Raw genomic sequence first — 16,820 nt, 5'->3', positions numbered from 1 at the left:
TAGTCAGTGTATTACCTGCAGTAAATTTGGATTAGCATGCACCCAGTTCAACCCCGGGTCAGTAACCCCAACTATCACTTTAAGGCCGTTATCATACCAATTGATACTGTGGTTTAAAGGTGCAGGTTCCCAAACAAGAACACAAAGATCCAGAGGCAGACATCAACCCAGTGCCGCTGCCCACTGTTCCCAGCTGGTTATCCAGACTTCAGACCATCAGCTGATGCAAGACGTTTTCATGCAACTAAATGTACGAGAGTTAAGATGTGCTTGTATGTGATGCAAGAGTTCAGCAGCAGTGCCTCTGCAGATAGTTTTTGTTTATAGTCCAGCATGAGATTTCACTTGTTCAAAGCACCACAACGCAAAATAGATTTATCATCAACAATCAGGCCACATCCTGCTTTAATTACCTTCCCCACAGTAAATGCGCTTTCATGCATTCATTTACTTTGTGTTGTGAAGTGCTGAGCCGGGCCACGCACACACTCATAGCGCTGAGTTAGGACCAGGTAACTTCTATTTTGAGAACAGCGCGATGCGGTTGCTGTGTTTGCTGAAGGGGTGGCTTTGATGTCTCTTACTGAAATGCAGCAGATTAGCGAACCTTTCTTCAACTTCCTTAATGTTGTATTCACTAACAACAATCTCCCCTGGCATTAGAAACTTATGGGAGAACGCAGCCCACACAAGCAGCCTGTGCGGTCCAATCAGTCGACACATGGTTCCTGTAGCAGCTGAGGTCCCACAACTGTGAGCGAGTCCTCCTTCAAGCTTGTTATCTAAGTGTTTACAAGAGTTTTTAATATAAAAACTAACTTTTTTTCAGAAAGTATAACAGTAGCTCAGTTTGATTGAATGTCCAAATAAATTTCAGTATATTCATTGCTGACTTAACTGTTGCACATCCATATTTATGAAAGTGGAATTTAATTCTGCAGCGGTTCCCAGTTTAAGTGCAAGTTAAATGAACATTAAGCCAAAGTATTTTCCGTATCTTTAACTATCATAGCATCGACCCAGTTACTGTACATCGTCACTGGTGAAATGCTCTGGGGCGGTGGGGGGTTACACGGAAGCAGAGATATAAGAAAGCTGTAGGAAAGCAGTAAAGCTGGAATTTACAAGACATTTCCTCTGCACTCAAACTCAGCAGTCTGCACACGGTGGCGTCTTCCAGCCTCCAACTGTCACTGAGAGTTTAAAAAAATGCCAACACGCACAAATCTGGAAATAAGCTGACTGCTGCCCAGTGCAGCGCTGATGTGAGGCGTTTCACCACAAAATAAGCTGCCCACCTTTTGTGTCACAACCTTTTCTCACACAAACACCGAGACAACAACATGCTGTTCATGTAGCTTCACGTGTGATCGTAGTAACTGCAGGCAGAGGCTCGACGGCAGCGTGGAAACCAGTTCCCAGGAAAAGCATGTGTTTCCTTCCACATCCACATCTGCTCCCTTAGCCATAATGCTGACACAGGTCCTGTACTGGGAACACACACTGACACACACAGTCAAAGCCTTAACCTCAGATGTAAACAAAGCTGTTTACAATCTCAACTGCTTTGATTATGAATCAGTTAGTGATTAAACCCATAATTATTTATGTATTAGGGATGAAGTAATGTGAAACAGACATAAGAGAGGGCAATAGATGGAACATGCCGTCTGTCGTGATACACAGAAAGGCCTGATCGACACTGACAGGGCAATCGATTGATGACTTATGTTGATCCCAGACTTCCAATCAGTCTGGGTCAACATCACCAACTCTCTGAGGAGCGTCTCATTGTGACTGCAGCTGAGTGCGTGTGTCTTTGTGTGTATGAGGCCTCAGAGATGCAAACAGGTTAAGTGGATTCTGTCAGTGCCTCCACATGAACAAGGTGACCCTGCGTGACCTCTGACCTTGTCTTAAACCTGTGACGTCCATCACCTCCTGTCCTGTCTGGTTGGTTTTTGTCCTGAGCGAGACAGATCAATGACTCGCTCTTTCTCTGTTTCTGCCTCGTTTCTCCAAAGCTTATCAGATCTGATTTAAATTCTCTTATTTCCTTGTTCCTTTTAATTCCCCCCTCTCATCCCCTGCTTTCCATCCTTTTTCTTGGATCGTTACATCACAGCATTAAAATTCAACCTTCCTTCTGTCCCCTTGCGTTCTCCTCTGCGTCACCTTCGGCTGATGAACCATAAAATCAATACTGATTAATATGACTGATGATGGTCCCAGACAACAGTCAGCAGGATTGTTCTCAAACTCCTTCAAGCTTTGAACACATGAAGTAAAACTTAAAATTCACGGTGCCTCCGGGGTTGTCTAGGTTTGATTAAAATACTTAAGAAAAAAGCTTCACTTGAAGTTGAATTTAATGAAACAAGTGGCGGAAAAAATAAAACTCTACCCCATGTGTCTAAATGCTAAAAAATTGTTCTCTATGCATTATAATTGGTTTCAACTTGCTTTCTATCAGATGGGATTTTCACGCAACAGAGGGCGAGAGAGGAAGGAGATGAGGGCAGTGAGCAGGAGTGAATGCCAATGAGTTGATCGTATGTGCGTCAGCTGTGCACAGCAATCTTTGGTCGTGAAGCCCTCTGAAGGTGCAGGAACACACACTTATCGCTAGACACGCTGATGCTCTCTCTACTAAAGCCCTAAAGACCAGAATACTCAACCGGCCTCAACGTCATGACGCAGCACATTTCACAAGGAGGGAGCGAGGATGAGGCTGGAAGGAGGAATGAATGAATGAAGATGAAGATGAGGGAGGATTCCAGGCAACCCACCACCCCTCCACTACCAGCCCACCATGACTCTGACCCTCAAATGTCTTTCATTTAAACTGTTTGCAGCTGTCAGTCTAGGCGGGAACAGACATGCTGGAAGAAGAGATGCAGAATTAAGGAGGGAAAGAATCCCAATCATGAAATCTTCCTGGGAATGCGACACTGGGAATCTGCTTGCGTCGATTGTATGTGTGTGAGTGTGTGTGTGTATGTGAGTGTGGCCTTTGGCATCTGACTCAGTTTGACCTTCAAGCTGACAAGCTCCAGTCACAGGAGTGCCTGTGTGGGCCGACCATTCACAAACAACGTGGGAGAGAGCTCCAACAACGACGTACATGTGCATCGTTAATGTAATTCTCCGAATCACAGACTTCATAGAGAGAGCATTATGAGCACGGGCGTCTGAGAAGCCAATGAACTTTGCTGACGAACATATGAAGGAGTGAGAGAATATTTTCTGTAGGTGGCTGGGAATTTACTCCTATTATCTTTCTTTTATTCACTTCCTCTCTCTCACTTTTAACATTTTTTGGTTTCAGTTTGGGTAAATTCCCTATACGACTTCAACAAATGCAATATTACTAAGCCTACGGGTGAATAGAGACAGTTTCTCTGACCTTAGCACCAAAGATAAACAGAAAATGAAGGATTTGGGAGAAAACAGAGAGAATTAACAAAGGAAAACAGGGAAATGAGAAGAAACAGGAGGGTGAAGGCAGAGAAATAAAACAGAATAGGGAAGAAACACAAACTGAGTTTTGAGTCAGAGACTAATAACCACATAAACCATGAGGGAAACTACTGTCTAATCAGGTGCGGTATTTCTGTTGAAGAAAAGAGAGATATAAAAGGGAAGGCAGGTTATAAATTAACACAGCTCTCCATTATGTGCTCACACTACAGTCCACAAAGGCCCAGGGCTTATCAGACAAAACTAAAAGAAGCACTGAAAGCATTTCTGATGTCTCTTGCTCAGTCCCATGATGCCACTCCACTCCACCAGGCCCCATCATCCACACTTAGAGGCAGGAGAGTGATGAGGGGCTAGGGAAGAATAACAAAGAAAGAGAGAGAATGGGATGAGGAGGACTGCTCTCTTGTCTTTGCATAACTGCTTCATATTCCCTGGTGGGAGACAACAATGCAGCTTCAACCCAAACACATAATCTACTGTAGTCCACATGTGTTCTCACAGACAGTTCGGTGGTTTCACTCTTCCTGGACAAATCCCCAGACATCTCTCTGATATGAAAACAGAGCAGTGATGAGAATTTTGTACATTTCAGTCTAACAGCTCATCCAGACAACATGTGTAGCCTAATGTATGACCACTCTTCCAATGACAGTGTGCAAGAGCCCACCCAGGAAATTGTGTCCTCCAACAAAAACTTACCATTTTTGGACCCCACTGTAGAAAATATTTAATGTTTTCATGACATAAAAATGTACTTTCAAGGAAAATGAGCAGGGGCGCTCTTTTAAAAACAGTCTGGCAGCTTCATACGTGATTTTTTATTTTTATTATCATCTGCTAACTCAATTCATCACGAGACTCCTAGCAGTATTAGACACAAACCTCCTCAATGATCCATCATGGTGGAACCAGCAGAGGAAATTCAAGTGAATTGTGTAATTTAAGCTTAATGACCGAAATTGCTCACTCAAAAACAGTCTGTGAGTAAAATTCATGAGAAGCACAGACCAGACCACAAATACAGAGTCTGTGGCCCCATCCACCCCTGCACAGTATGTGGTGAAATAAAGTCAGTGACTGTATTTTTCAGGCTTTGATAATCTGTCTTATGCTGGACTCCTGTCTATCCACCCACACACACACACATAGTTCACTGCTAGCCAAGTGCAAATGTTGGCACTAAAACAGAAAACTACAATAGAGTAATAAATCTTCTATCCTTGAGAGCTACCGGAGTGAGAAACGTTTGAATAGAGATTCTGTTAAGCTGCTGTTGACTACAAACAAAGACAGAGTGGTTTTGGTGGTGCAGGAGATGGACACTGGGTGGCCTGAAGAGCATCATAATGTTTATATACAGTACCTGCATAGTTTGTGACTAATCAAGCTGATCAAAGCAGACGTATAGCTCCTCTCTCCTCAAGCCTGATCCATACAGCGGGTTCACCGCTGGGAGCCAGGCCCTCCCCTGTGTGCCGACACCCTAATGAGTTTCATGTGAGGAGCATTAAAACGGCCTCTGGGCCAGTGAAACTGACTGGAGCTGGCAGAGGGTGCCGCCCTCTGATCCCGTCACAACAGACACACACATAAACACAATGTAGTTTAGCTCAGTGTTTCTTTTACAAACACGCTGGATTTTAATCCTCATCTCCATTTAAATAGTCATTCAAGAAATTATATCAACATGTCTGAATACAAATGTGTACTTTCTGAATATGTTTTGATGTTTTTGAGCTAAATACTGAAGTATCACAACCAACTACACGGGCTTGTTTGTGATTTCTTCAAATTGAAATCCCACACTCTGATGGTAACATCGTTATGCAGTGTGTAATTTCAGCCAAACACTTTTATGACTTCTCCCCAATCACTTAACCAGAGAGCTGGAACAATTTCACGTCAGTCTAATTAGCCACACCACCAGTTCATATGAACACAACTTACATGTACAACAGATACAGATGTGTCATAATTCATTATTCTGTTTCAAGACACACAGATAATATGGACCGAACTGACTTTAAAAACAAAGCTATCTCGAAGCAGAAGACAAAATCTTATCTTATATCACTCATGGAGCTAAATATTGGTCCTGAGCATGATCTGTGACCTCATCTTAAAGTACAGCTGAACTATCCCTGTCAAAAACTGAAGTGCTGAACAAGAGTCGGCCTATTGGTGGTGCCAGCTCTGAAGACAGGGTATCACCAAACCCATCAGGATCCATCCTCTAGTGGCCATAAACGTCAGACAGTATCTAGAGACGGCTGCAGCAGAACTGCATCTGACAGCAATTTCCATCAGCTGCAACGCTCTGTGCACAAAGCCACTTGGATGTCACTGTACATGCAAACCAAGCTTAACACAAACACACACACACACACATCACCTGACCAGTTGCTCATAACAACTACACTGCCTTACATAAGAGTCCCTCTCCAGTTATCATAACACACATGGACACACAGACACACATCCTGCTGAGGATGCCAACTTCTTCTAACTTAACTGGTTGCTGTGACTTTAATCAGGGCAGGTGTCATGGACGCTTGCACTTAGCAACCAATCTTATGTATCAGATCTGACATAATAACAACAATGCTACATGAAATACAATTAAATATTGATGCATTTCTTAATCTACTATTGTTTTGTGAAAGGGGCATCATATCTCCATGTTTCCCTCTCTGTGTCTCTCTCATTTCTGTGTGTTGGCACTCGCTCTAACTGTATTTGTTGCAGGGCCGGCGTGCCACAGGCCACTGTTGCGTAATGACACACACAGAGACAGGGACCTAACTTACAGACACTGCATTCATTCAGCATATGAGCCTGAATCAACAGCAAGCAGCAACTGTCTGAGTTAGGCATTGAATTTACATGTAGGTCAGTCATGGAAATGCAAAGGGTTAAAGCACAATAAGCTCTGCTGCAGAGTGCAGCCGTGGAGCAAAGCCCATTAAAGCAGTCAGGTGACCGGAGTACAGGCTGTTGGTCAATGGACACTCAGTGACGCAACCTCTAAATCTTTCCTCCTCACTGCATCTGGGTGTAAACACTATCACATGTTAGAGAGGGAGAGAACAGACAGAGAACAAATCATCAGGAAGAAAATAGTGAAAGAAAAATGTACAACAGGAACAAACAATGGGGTCAAATGGAGAGATTGCACAGATAGTTATTACCCTGCAGACAAAGAAAATGCATTCAAAACATGGACAAATGGAGAGACACACACACACACACACTCGCGCAGACTGCAATCCAATCTCCAAAGGGTCACAGAATAGCTCTGTGTGACGACTGCCCCATAAGCTTCTTAATATTTTGTTGTGATGGATGTCGCCTCTCATTTTATGTTTTCCATTTTAACTGTCAGTCAGTTTGCAGAAAACAGGAAGGCATTCGAGCCTGTGCTGCTGACCCTGATGGTCACAGCACAAAGAGGGAGCTTGTTAGAGAGCCGAGCTTGTCTTCCATTCACTCCGGCTTACAGCCATCCAAACTCTGTGTCTGGTTCTCTCTCTAGTTCACTAATTTCCCACTTAACATTTGTTGAATATGGTCGTGAATGTGATCCACGCACAGCCACTTAAAAAAAAAAAAAAAACAGTGGTCATTTTAGAGTTCCACCATCCAAACCTATTTAAGCCCCTGCATCCACTCTGCTAAAGTGTCCCAGAGCAAGATGCTGAATCACTACCAGCTTACACAGCCGCTGATCCTGACCTCTGCCTTCTCCAGATGAGAGCAAATGAAAAGACAAATTCCCTTCATGCATCGAACGCTCCAGCGGAAAGCGCGTTTGACTTAACTGTTCCTTTAAATCTGAAAGCTGCTACGTGTCTGGATCAACCAGCAGCCCGGTGTTTCTGCCCAGTTTGTGCACTTGTTGTTGGGTTGGCTCCGAGGTCGGAGAACAAGTCTGGCACCTGCTTGCTTCGCCAGGATCACCATTTATCAAGTCACAATAAAGGCAGAAGGCAGCCTTTTGGCACCGCGCTCCGAGTGCGTAAAAGCCGCGGCGCAGAGCAGAGGTTACGACACAAATGCAGGTTTAACTTTGAGTTAAAAGGTGTTTTGCGCCAGAACACCAACAAAACCCATCATGCATCATTATGACTGTGCACATGGTCCATTAATGTCAGACAACATGCAAACTCCAATAAAGTTGCAGGTGTTAATCCAGCCTCATGATGATGATGACTGGTATTAAATCTGTAATCATCATCATCATCATCAGTGCGGATGATGTGGACGACCTACACCTATAACATATTTTTAATTGCACACATTAGACCCACTGACAAACTCATAATACAGCCCATCAAAGTGAAGAAATCCCCCCCAGAGCAGCAAAATACATCACTATCAGCCTTCAGCCCTCACACACAAACAGACTGAACAGACTGAGTTTTTGTTTTCCGTCACCTTTCCGGTAGTGCTCGCTGTCCTGTCCGCCCAGAGTCGCTGCCCAGGCGGCCACGGAGAGCAGGCACAGCACCGGGAGCAGGGTCAACATGGCACCGTCAGGAGTTATCTTGATTCGGCTGCTGTCCGGGTCCAGGAGGAGCGGTGGAGGTCGGTCCGATTTGATTTCAACACCAAAGTCCCGGACTCGTGGTTTCAGCTGCGATGCATCCTGGTCCTGATCTCGGCTTCACAGATTTCTCTGAGGGGCGCAGGGCTCGGTCCAGCACAATGACGGATAAGTTCGGGTGACTGCTTCTAAATGCACTAAATGCTTCTTAAATATTTTATTCTCTCAGTCAGTTACAGGTTACGCTTTCCCCGTAGCTACAGTCTGCACAAAGCGCACAGAAGTGCATGCATCCGCTCAGCGCAACTGAGGGTTGGCTCATCCACTCCAGCAAAGCGACATGCTGGGAACCAGGAGATCGTCTATTGCTGCGATGTCTGTGGTGTTTTCCAGTCAAAAAACTGAGAGTCAAAGTAATCCAAGAGTAGCGTCCTCTCCTGCAGGAATAACGCCCGGTGTCCTGGGCTGTAGGGAGCTGGAGCCCGGTGCCCGGTGTGGCTGAGCCTGCCCCGCCGCTACAAACACACCTCCGCCCGTTCTCACTTTAAAAACGACCCAAGAAAACCGGAGCAAGAAATAAAAAAAAAAACACAAACGAAAATAAAAAAAATCACCTTCAAACATCTGAACAAGAAAAGATAAGAAACAAACACCGAGCTCGCGCTGTGTCGGTGGGGCTCGAGCGCCGATGAGGTTGCGCGGCGGTGTGGAGCTCGAGCGCTGCCTGCGTGAGGGAGCGGAGCGCCTCGTGCCCGCCTTTTCCGGGAAAGGCAGCGGCAGGTAGGGCTGACGTCACTGGGACAGGTGCAGCGCTGTTATCAAGCAAAACTCTGGAATATTCACATCAGGAGCGGCGGGGGACGTGTGCGAGTAAATGTTTTTCCCCAGAATGAACTGAAAGTCTTCTCATTTGTGAGCAGTGCTGAAATAGTGAGGCCCGTTCAGAAACCCCAAGTGAGACAAACAGTCCAACTTCTTTCCCTTTCCAGTGACTGTGAACAAAAAGTACAGCGGCTAGAATGTGATGTCTGTTTCTTTCAGATTTGTCATAGGAAGGTTTGACCTTTCATCAGTGGTTTTCTTAATCCACCTGTCAGTCATCTCACATTGGAAGGGGTGGAGCCTCCAAAGTAAAGATGATTAAATAGTGGATGTGAGGTCAATGGTCTCCAGGCCTAAACCCCACTAATAATCCCCAGAGAGGTTGTATTCTGCCATGTGCCGCGTCTCCACGGTTTCTTCTTCAAAAACATGAAGCCTTGTGATTTAAGGAGGTAATAACACATAGTTATTTAGAAAGCAATAAACTGCAGCTTCCTTGGTTTAGAAATTGCTCAAGCCTGTTTCGTAATTTTAATTTTTTTTGATTAATTGTACAGCAGCCACCACTGCAACACTGAAAACACGTACAATCTCTTTCCCGCTTCCTCCCTCTTCCTCCCAGCAAGAGAGCGGCACGGCTGGCAGTGCTGAACGGCTAATTTCACGGGGCGGGGGTGCAGACATGTACCCCAACTCTGGGACAAAAGGGAGGGGTCACAGAGGAGCCTGGATTAAAGGATTTGGTCTATGAAGAGGGGGGAAGAGGAGGAGGAGAAGGGGTCAGAGGTGAGGGAAGCGATGATAAAGAAAAAGCCAAATGGAGCTAAGAAGTTAGCGGCGCCGTCTCTAATCAGGCCCGATTAAGCTCACACTGTGCGTGTGGCATCTTTACGCAGACAATGACTTTTGAATGATGAAATATCACTCACTATCACAATAGATGTCTTCATCTGTGCTGGCTGCAGTGACCGTTGGAGCTGTTGACACTTTTGCAAACCCCTCCCTGCCTTCACCCGTGACTTCTGGGTGGCGAGCATATTAATCATTGTCAGGGTGGAGGTCCAGATCCATGTGCGGGTTAGTTACTGTTTAGACTAACTGCAGTGAATCTGGGATAAACAAATGAATATGGTTTTGATGCTTAGGTGCAGAGAGTATGATTGTCCTTTGTAGGGATCCATTAAACCTCTTTTGGCTGCTGCCCCCTTCTGGACAGGTGAAGCAAGTCTTAAAACTATTGATTCCTAATCCAGACCCATGTATAAATATTGCATGGAAACACAGTTGCAGCAAATGGGGACATCAATCAAAAGCAGGTTTCCTCCAGATATCAGTAAACAAGGTAAGCACAAAGACAGAGCAAGAGCGAAATGCACAGACACAGTCAGATTGATTGAGGCCTTCAAACTATTCCACGCACACTGGTTCAAATTGAAGCGCAAAATTTGCATACATTGGCTGCTCAGATTGGCATAAATTAACCAGAAGCACCAACCAGTGAGGAGTATGGCCTTAAAGGGATTGCCACGGCTGCTTATCTGTCCCTGCACATTAATATTCAGACCCTGATGTAAGGAAGCTGCAATCCATGACCCTGCACTCCTTTGGTTAATGTGTGTGTTCATTGTTCATGCCTGTTTATGCATTGTCACAAGTCTGTGAATGTGTTCTGAGTGTACAGTATGTGTGTGCACGCTTGCATACATGTGCACATACTCGTAGAAATTTTGTGTGTCAGATGAGACCAGACACGGGGTTAGGCCAAAGGTTTTGCATGTGTATATGTGTGCATGTTTGTCTGCGTGATTGTGTGTGTATGTGTGTGTGTGACTAATGGTTGGGGACCACTGGTTGAAGCTGGGGGGATTTTTATGGCTGACAGAAAAGAAAATCAGACAGAAGAAAGAGCTGGAGAGAGAGAGACTGACAAGCCACCTCCTCCAGCAAATGTAATTATATGGCTCCAAATCAGCGAGAGAGCTGCTCCTTGTTCAGCTTAAGGCCACACAAACACACACACACACACACATGCATGTGACATTGACCTTGTTCCTGGACATCAGGGCAGCCACAGGAGCAGTGACTTAGTCCAAGACGATGAAAACATTGTTTGTTGTGAAGTCTCTGCATTAAATCCAGCAAATCTGTGACTGATCTATTTGCTGGGTAAGTGATTCATGCAGTCGTGCTTTTTAATTCTGTTCAAGTACTTAGTGTGTGTGTGTGTGGTAGAGGGGGGGTCACAATGAATGGGGGCTTTTGCCCTAAAGAGCAGACAGGCCACATGCACTCTCTCACACAGAAACACTCATTTAGCTAACAGCTTTCATTTCCCTAATTAAACCCAAGTTGTAGTATACCCTGGTTTTCTGTCTCCTCTCTCTCTCTCTCTCTCATCGTCTAACCTCCCTTGCCCACATATTTCCCATCATACTCTCCACCTCCCATGCTGCATCTGTGCACATTTCCCACTCGCTCCAACTGTCTCAATTCATTAATCAATCTAAAGGAACATTTAAAAACGAGAGTCACAGAGATCCTGTGCAGAATGTGAGCATTTGACCTACGATGTCTGACTTAAAGGCGAGCTTGGAGTCAATCCCCACCCTGCGTGATATCCATTACTACTACGTGTTTCTATCGCAGCTGGTTTGTTGCCAGCTGATTTACCCCCCATCCCTCACCTCTGCTGAGGAGGAAATGGAACGAACAGCCCAAAACCTTTTTCCACTAATCCCCATCAAAGGACTCTGCTGTTTTATTGAAGGCCCAGGTGGAGGGGAATCAAGCAGTGGCTCTGAATGAGCCCAGGTAAGATTGGAGATTTGGATCAACTCACAGTTAAAGCATTTGATTAGCTTCATTCCAACCAAATGATCCATGACTGTGTTTTTTTTTTCTTTGTTTGTTTTTTGTCCAGGTTTTTCAAGACATTTATCTGCCAAAAGAAGTGAATGAAATGATGTTTCACAAAGGAAATGAGAGATCAGTGAATCAGCACATGTTACATGACGAGGTGGCCGAGAGGTTAAGGCGATGGACTGCTAATCCATTGTGCTCTGCACGCATGGGTTCAAATCCCATCCTCGTCGAATGCATGGCAATTTGGTCATCACACTAAGAACCACACAACAGTGGCTGGACATGGTGGCTACTGACTTCTGTCAGAGCAGGGGTGTCCATCTCCTTTTTAAAGAATCTCTTGAAAACTCATCTCTTCTATATGTCTACATGTCTAACTAGCACTTACTATGCGCTTTTGGTGCACTCCCTTACACAGTCTCCTTGCACTGATTAAATAGATCTAGTACTTACCACTTACATCAAGGTTTCCCACTGCACTGAAGCTTCACTTGTAAGTCACTTGTATCATACAGTACGTGGATAAAAGCGTCTGCCAAATGAGTAAATGTAAATATGTGGGTAAATTAATGAACCCTTCTCTGGTTTTGAACAAAGGATGAATTATAATACAGTTGTTTACTTTGCAGTATGAGGAATGCAGCTTAGTGGTCGAGCTTGCGTGGGTCGCATTATATAAAAATAATACAAAATAATGCAAAATGCTGAATGTCCAAGGTTGTTTTATATTAAGGGTTTCAACAAAAAGTCTCTCCTAACCTCTCTAAAGACAACTTAATGCAAAAGAACAGCTCCTCTCAGCCAAACAGCCGACTGAAACACTGCAGTTTTATGTAACATCATTTCATTTGGATTTTCAGCCACAGAAACGTCAGCTGGTCGCTGCTCCACCTAGTTTCTTTAGACTACGATGTCTATGAGATGGATTGCTCCTGTTAATGCACAGATATGAAAGTGGTGTGTATTACACATCTGGTGTGTCACATTGTGTCTAACATAACTTTTCAGCTTCCTCAAAAAATCCTTTTGTCAAAAACCCAAACCTGCCAGCAGAAGATGTGTTGACAGAACAAATATGAAATTTCTCGTGGAAGAAGTGGAAGATGCAACTGAATAAGTGAATCTGTCTGAATATTCCACGACATGTGTTGGTGTTTATTAATAAGGGATAGGTTCATTTAGCTTGGTCAGAATAATATAGATACCACCTATTATTCATTAATTAAAACCTAAGAACAGGCAGAAGTGTAGGGGATGTAGCTCAGTAGTAGAGCGTATGCTTCGCATGTATGAGGTCCTGGGATCAATCCCCAGCATCTCCACCTCTTATATACAATAGAACAAAGCTCTAATCCTTCCCAACTTGTTTATGTTCACCTTTGGATCACACAATACTACAAGATACACAATGTTCAAGTGAAAAAAAATATTCACCCAACATTCCTTGCACTTCCTGCTAACATAATGAATGGAGAACAATCAGATGCTCCAATGGGTTAGCTGACACCAGTCATCCACCAGAGCTTGGTTTTCATGCACCAGATATGCTTTGATAAATGTGTATACAGTATAATATGATTGTCATGTTCTTTGCATATGTCACCTGTATGGATTGTATCATCATCATTGCAACTTTTCTCTATTGTCCTCACAAGCCTTTTCCTTAAGCAAACAAAAAACAGGAGGTTGATGGGATGTAAAGAGAAGGGGGGTGGAGGGGGGACTGAGGAAAGAGGTAGCTGCAGAGAGCATGGGGTGGCGCTTGAACAAGGAGCAATTCCCATAAAACTGTGGGGATGTAGCTCAGTGGTAGAGCGCATGCTTCGCATGTATGAGGTCCTGGGTTCAATCCCCAGCATCTCCACTTCTTAGGAATTGGGGGACCTAAGTTACAAGATCAAGTCTGCCTTGGCTCAAAATTGTAATTTGTCATGAAAGCACACAATAAATTAGTATATAACAGGACTTTGCTTCTTCCAAAATGAATGTCCAGAACACACAAAGATCCAAGTTATTTGTGCTCTGAAAAAACAAAGGAGAAAAAGAAAAGAAGCGCTTTGGTTCTCAGGCCTAAAGAAAAACAAAAAATGTAAGAATCTGAATTAATTTCTGTATTTTTGTATTTTATAACTAACTCCTCAAACACAGTGATTATTAACTCCTCTCTGCCTTTAACTCCCATGAATCCCTTCAGGCTGTATCACAGTTATGTCACATGCAGGTCATCTTGGATGTAGCATCATTAAGAGCAACCTAAAAATCCCTCACATCAGCCGTTGATTGTCTGTAAATTCAAAGGTTAAAAATTCTCCCGGCATTCCCAAGTTGTAGCATTAATCCGTCAACCTTAAACTTTTTCCACCGTGACATGAACACAACATGACTGATGCTTCCAAGAATCATAAATACATGTTGGGCGGCTTCTCTTTTGGCTGCAGCTGCACCTGCTGAGGTGTTGCAACACAATGGTTGGCGGGGGAAACAAAGGCGTCTCACATCATCACGTACACTACACTGTGGATGTTTTCAGTGTTAAGGTGTCAGTCAAACATTAGCACATGATTGCAGGCACTCCTCCCATACGGCCATGAGAGAAAACTGTGCACGCCATCCATCCCTGTGCTGTGGATTCAATATGTTCAAACAGTGCTAAACAATCAATTATTTACATGTCACAGAAACACACACAAACATACGATCTAGATATAGGCAAACACATACACGAACGCACACAGACTCACACATGCACACACACCATACCTTATTAAAAAAGCCTTGTCTAATTAAAGGGATCATTTCAGCTATAATTAGCCTGCATGTCTGTGGTTTAGCCATTCGTTATTGTAAGCTGAAGATAATCATTAGCCTTATCTTTCTATGGATCACAAAGGGCCACGTAAGGCACACATCCTGCTATTGGGCAATGGCTGATCACTAAAACTGAATACTGCTAAATCTAATCATCTGATGCAGTGTTTCCCTACCAGGGGTACGTGTGCTTGCACTGGTACAGGTTACTTGGAAAGACTTGGAGGGACTAATTTAATTGATGAGATAGAAATTACAACTTGATTTGATTTTTAAAAGTTTTTTTCATGTGTTGCAACTAAGAGTATGTAAGCAGTTAGCAAGTGAGGGACAGGAGCAGAGAAAAGAGAAAGAGACAATAGTGGTTCAAATAGATAGCTGAGAGGAGGCTAGTGGATAAACTAAAAGTAATGTATAAACAGTTCAAGTAGGTTGGTGAAATGAAATGAATAGGCCTAAATGTTAGCTAAAAGTAATGTATAAACAGTTAAAATAGCTAGCTAACTAAAGTAATGGATAGAATTAGTTGGGTGGAAGTAATGGAAGAACAGTTGTTGGTTGGTGAAAAGTAATAGATAAATGGTTCGCGAAATGTAATGGTTAAAGTTAGCCAAAAGTAATGGATTAACGGTTGAAACATTAGCTAAAAATGTTGGATAAATGATTAAAATCTTTAAGTGTATGGGATAAAGAGTTGGAACATCCAGATTCCGCCACTGCAAGTGCCTGCAGAGACACAGTTTGTTGAAATATATCCCAAAACGTTTCTTGTGTGGTGACATGCAGTCAAAGGTTTCTGTGACTGGGCCTCATTGAGGAGCTTGGCAGCAGTACACACACATTCCCCTCTGAAGTTTTTGAACCAGGCTCTTCTAGCCAATCAGAAGAAGAAGAGAAGGTCAAAGTCAGGGGTGGGGTTAACCAAACTGACTTAAACAATGAAAATATAATCCTAATGAATGAATTTATTGTAATTGTTATGTTCTGATATACAAATTGATTTCATCTCCCGCTTTCATATGTGTGCACACATCATGATTGATTGAGAGAATATCTCCAAATGAATCATTCGTGTTCTGGTGGTGAGCGACAGCAGAAACACTCACCAAGCTTAAGATCTAAGATGCACACGCATCCTGCTCTGACTGTAATGAAAGAACAATATTGCATATAATTCTCCAGAATCAGCCTCCTTATGGCGAACAAAGGTAAAATGTTGTTACCCAGTGTTGCTGTAACCTCATTCCTTATGTGTGACATTCTGGTAGACTGATTCCACAGCAGATGGTGCTATCAATAATTGAGCCCGTGAAGACAACTCTGCCCTCAATCAGATTAAGTAGATTATGCCAACATCAGCTCCCTTATGATTTAGACTCTGTTTCTTAGATCAACAGACAACATCGAGTTGCACACCCCCAAAAACACCTCCTTAGCCCTCTTTTAAACCATGTTAAACACTTTCTCCCTTGTGACCTGAATCTATCTATCTATCTATCTATCTATCCATCCATCTATCTATCTATCTATCTATCTATCTATGTAAAGTTGTTCTTCTCACCAGTCTTAAAGCGTCACATCCCCTGGGAGGAGTATTTGTGTGTGTGTTAATGTATGCAATTTTCAAATCTGACCTAAATACGCTGCACATTGGGCTTTATCCGACTACATACCATGATGGAGTCATCGCCAACGTATCCGTCGTTCCACCCAACCCAATGTAAATGTCCCCTTAATCCTGTTAACCCACTCTAACTGTGTGGAGAAGCTGAGAGAGTAAGAGAGGGCCCGGGGCGAGTAAGACATTGTACGCCTCCACCCCGCTGAGATCTAATTGAAGAAACAAGTGCTCACTACAAAGTGAAGCTCCTTGGCTCACAGTGACATTAATACATGACTAGTTTAAAAAAAAAAAAAAAAAAAAACTCTGTGATCCACAGCGTATAAATTTGAAAAACAGGATTTTGAATGTGGGGGTGCAGAGGAAGAGGAAGCAGATTTTAACACCAGCTTACATTGTGTTTGAGTTGAGGTTTACAGCTGCTTACCTGGTGAATCATCCAATCTACAGGTGCGGTCCGGCTAAATCCAAACCACTGTGGGACAATCCATCACAAAGAGCTGGAAGTGCTACAATTATTGTGTTGAACATTAATCAAGCTAGTTGCAGACTTTGAATTCAATACTGCATGTATTGCTCAGAACAGTATTTACATACAGTTATGTCATGTTAACATGCTGCTTTCCTCTCAGCTTGAGTTGATGAACAAAGATTTTCAGCTTTCAGTGTGTTTGTGTATCC

At 43.4% G+C, this 16,820-nt stretch overlaps 1 protein-coding gene and 3 non-coding genes across 4 annotated transcripts in view; 3 read left to right on the top strand and 1 right to left on the bottom strand.

Annotated features, from left to right (window-relative positions):
- sema4f (sema domain, immunoglobulin domain (Ig), transmembrane domain (TM) and short cytoplasmic domain, (semaphorin) 4F) overlaps window positions 1-8,756 on the bottom strand; it is a 54,149-nt gene extending 45,393 nt beyond the window's left edge. The window contains exon 1 of the mRNA XM_071477831.1: window positions 7,918-8,756. Within this exon, the coding sequence (XP_071333932.1) occupies window positions 7,918-8,008 (91 nt within the window). The 5' untranslated portion in view covers window positions 8,009-8,756. The remainder of the gene's footprint in view (window positions 1-7,917) is intronic.
- A 3,102-nt stretch (window positions 8,757-11,858) lies between these two features.
- On the top strand, window positions 11,859-11,940 carry trnas-gcu (transfer RNA serine (anticodon GCU)). Its single transcript has one exon. It is a non-coding gene; the product is annotated as a tRNA-Ser (tRNA).
- A 1,020-nt stretch (window positions 11,941-12,960) lies between these two features.
- On the top strand, window positions 12,961-13,032 carry trnaa-cgc (transfer RNA alanine (anticodon CGC)). The gene has a single exon. It is a non-coding gene; the product is annotated as a tRNA-Ala (tRNA).
- A 470-nt stretch (window positions 13,033-13,502) lies between these two features.
- trnaa-cgc (transfer RNA alanine (anticodon CGC)) lies at window positions 13,503-13,574 on the top strand. The gene has a single exon. It is a non-coding gene; the product is annotated as a tRNA-Ala (tRNA).
- Window positions 13,575-16,820: the final 3,246 nt, after the last annotated feature.

Source organism: Trachinotus anak, unplaced genomic scaffold (assembly GCF_046630095.1).
Source record: "Trachinotus anak isolate AG129_WGS33_773 ecotype Australia unplaced genomic scaffold, CSIRO_AGI_Tana_v1 ptg000005l, whole genome shotgun sequence".
Lineage (NCBI taxonomy): Eukaryota > Metazoa > Chordata > Actinopteri > Carangiformes > Carangidae > Trachinotus > Trachinotus anak.
This window is presented reverse-complemented; position numbering and strand designations above follow the sequence as displayed.